At 44.9% G+C, this 2,887-nt stretch overlaps 1 protein-coding gene across 1 annotated transcript; it reads right to left on the reverse strand.

Annotated features, from left to right (window-relative positions):
• Positions 1-1,362: 1,362 nt before the first annotated feature.
• On the reverse strand, positions 1,363-2,269 carry DEFB136 (defensin beta 136). Its single transcript, XM_031023788.2, has 2 exons — positions 2,215-2,269; positions 1,363-1,761 (listed from the first exon to the last, which is right to left on the reverse strand). Exons 1-2 carry the CDS (start codon positions 2,267-2,269, stop codon positions 1,589-1,591), a joined length of 228 nt encoding a protein of 75 aa, XP_030879648.1. The 3' UTR covers positions 1,363-1,588.
• Positions 2,270-2,887: the final 618 nt, after the last annotated feature.

The raw sequence follows: 2,887 nt of genomic DNA on the forward strand, positions 1-2,887 counted from the left end.
GGCTTTTATGTGTGATAAATCAGTACGCTTATTTATTTCATATGTGGGTTTTTAGCCAGAATAACTGAATGTTCCAGCCTCATCTAAGCTGTCCTGAAGAACATCAAAGGCAGTGTTGTGTGTCTATTCTGCCATCCCATTGTCAAAGTTAAAGCAGTATCTCACCTCTGGCTGGTATGATTGTGGTTTTGGGAACCACAAGAAAAGGGTAGAGATCTTTAGCCTTTATTTTGGGTTGTGGACCCTTTTGAAATCTGGTGAAAGAATATTTGCCTTCTCCTTTCACCCAGTTTTCTCTTTGTATTTCCCACTTTTATGTTAATTTCATTGCATTTATATTACTTTGCAAGCTTTTGCACCCACCTCTCCTTTTCTTTTGGTTAGGGAGTGGGTTTAATTAGCAAATACAGGTAGCCCAACACCACAGAACCTCTCTAGATGTAACCAAAAGGACTAGCTAAGACACAGATGCCCGAGGAGGCCAGCCCTGTGGACTACTCAAGCTTTCTGGTTTTTCTTTTTTGTTGGAACGTTGAGGATTAAAGTGGATGAGTCTGAGCAGGCAGGACTTCCAGAAAGAATGAAGCCCTGCTTAGCATTCCAGTGCACACATTCAGATGTGTTTCCTTCAGACACATCCTTGGAGGAGGGAAACCCTGACTGACACTCAGCTATTGTTCTTCCTCCTGAGCAGCTAATGAAAAGGGTCTTTAAGAAGCTCTGTTACATCTGCCCCTGGGCTGGGGCACTGGAGGGGTAGTAAGGAAGTGCTGCTGGAAAAATGCTACCCCACAGACAGCTGGAAGTTTGGGTGTGGGTATGTCTGGCTCATTGCTTCCACCATAGTGGTGAGAGCAGCGATGGTTGGTGTGTGGAATCTTAGGGCAACCTTGATCTTGAAGCATCAGAGCTGCTGAGTAGAGTCAGGAATGCAATGGAGCAACCAGGAACATTATAGCTTTAAGCCATAGGGAGAGTTTTGAGGGGTCTGCTGTTCCATGGATCTAGCTGGATTCTTGACTCCTCATTGGACTGCAACCTACAACCACTACAAACTACAGTGAATACTTCCAGCTTGATTCTTATAATTGGGAGGTGGTATAGATTGACAGTAAAGACACTGGATCAAGACTGGGTTCAAACCCACTACTAACCTACACTTACTGATTGTGTGACCTTGGAAAAGTTCCTTCATCTGCAAAATTGGAGGCAAAAAAAGGTTTTGTGGTGAGGATGTAGTGATTTGATATACGTGAACCACTTAAAAGTGTGACTGGCACAGAGTAGGCTATGGTGATTGAGCTCAGCATACATCATCTCCTTTGGCCTATGGCCATGTGTTCATCAACTGACTTTAAATTTGAAATAGGAATTGGTGATTGGGGTTGGGAGGGCAGAAAAAAGAACAGGAGATACATTTTGCTGCAGTGCCCCTTCACAAAATACCTCTGGAATTTTGCCAGTAAGTTGGTGAGAATCTGCTCCTCATTTGCTACCCATGGCTTGTCAATGATCTTTACACACAGAGAGGGGATTTTGTCCTTTTAGCCATTCATATATCCTTTTAATTGGACCCATGAGGTAAGGGTCATGGCTCATTGACCTGAGGGAGGATATTTTTCTTCATTTTTGTGCAACAAGACAATATGTTGTGACAGAATGCTACCCATCTCCATCCCACTCTGCAACCGAAGAAGCACCTGCCTTTAAGTGCAGTGCAAGTACGAATTTCTACTCCATCATTTCCAAACATTCCATTCCCTGAAGGAAAAAAAAAACATGGAAAAGAAAAATCAGGCTTTACGGGGCTTGGAGAAATCCTAGACCTGCCCTCTCTTCCTGGTGGGTGGCTTATTATTTTGTGATTGACCTTCTGCATCCTGTCCTCTCACCTCATATCCTATTTCAGTGAGGGCCGCCACGTCTAAGGCTAATCAGAGGAAGTTAAGGGAAATAGGAATTTGAATAGCTGAACGGTGATGTGTGTGTCATGAAATTGGCTCCTCTCTCTCAAGCTTGGGTAGACCTTCAGGATGTGGCAACAGGTGAGCAGGGCAAGGGCTGAAGACCACCAACTCACATCCCATCCCTAGCCTGCTGGTCCATCTGCTATTGGGTGTCCCCCTGCTGGTCTTATGCCCATAAAGGATTTTAAGTGCCTGTGTCCTCGGAAGACCCCTACTTTCATGATCAGACCTGTACCCGCCATCTTACCTGACGGCAGTGAGATCAACAGGAGGAAGAGTAATCCAGAGAGAGAGCACCTCATTGCTTGAGAGGGTATAGACCTGGAACTTCCTGGGGGTGGCTGCCTGGGAGCTTCCTTTATAGAGCTGGACAAGGTTGGGTGGGGCTGGACACTGGCCTCATTCTACTTGGAAGGGTACCCAGGGGAGACAGGCTTCTTCAGGGTTAGAGGAAGAAGAGTCCCTGGTCCTGTCTGTGCTACTTTCTTTTTTACAAATCATGGGAAAAGAAGGAACTCAGTCAAGGCTGAACAGGTGCAGAGACCAGGCCCAAATATTTATCCTATAACTTCATGTGTATGATAGAAAAATGCAGGAAATGTCTACTTTCTATTTTGTTTCTCCTTTCCTTCAGAGTTCCCTGAAAACACAGGAGACCAGACAAGTGATATTATAAACCCAGGCTTAATTTAAGACCAGAAAGGATGTGAACAAGAACTTGCTGTGTTTCAAGAAACAAAGGGTCTCAAGGTGTCAACTGTTGGTCTGCCCAAGAGTTAGGTAGGGGCTCAGACATAGCAGAGAAGGGGTAGCCTTCTCTTTGGACAGCAGATTTTTTTACCTGGCTAGAGGCAGATGGTGGAGGGAATCTGCCAACCAGAAAAATTCACTGAGGGTCTTCATTTTCCAAATGACCTGTA

This window comes from Leptonychotes weddellii, chromosome 2 (assembly GCF_054177405.1).
Source record: "Leptonychotes weddellii isolate Sample4059 chromosome 2, ASM5417740v2, whole genome shotgun sequence".
NCBI lineage: Eukaryota > Metazoa > Chordata > Mammalia > Carnivora > Phocidae > Leptonychotes > Leptonychotes weddellii.

Bases quoted from the DNA above. Each gene is read 5' to 3' on its own strand.
- DEFB136 (XM_031023788.2), bottom strand. From the start codon at position 2,269: ATGAGGTGCTCTCTCTCTGGATTACTCTTCCTCCTGTTGATCTCACTG. The intron at 1,762-2,214 runs GTAAGATGGCGG...TTTTTCCTTCAG, and splicing joins GTTGATCTCACTGCCGTCAG to GGAATGGAATGTTTGGAAAT.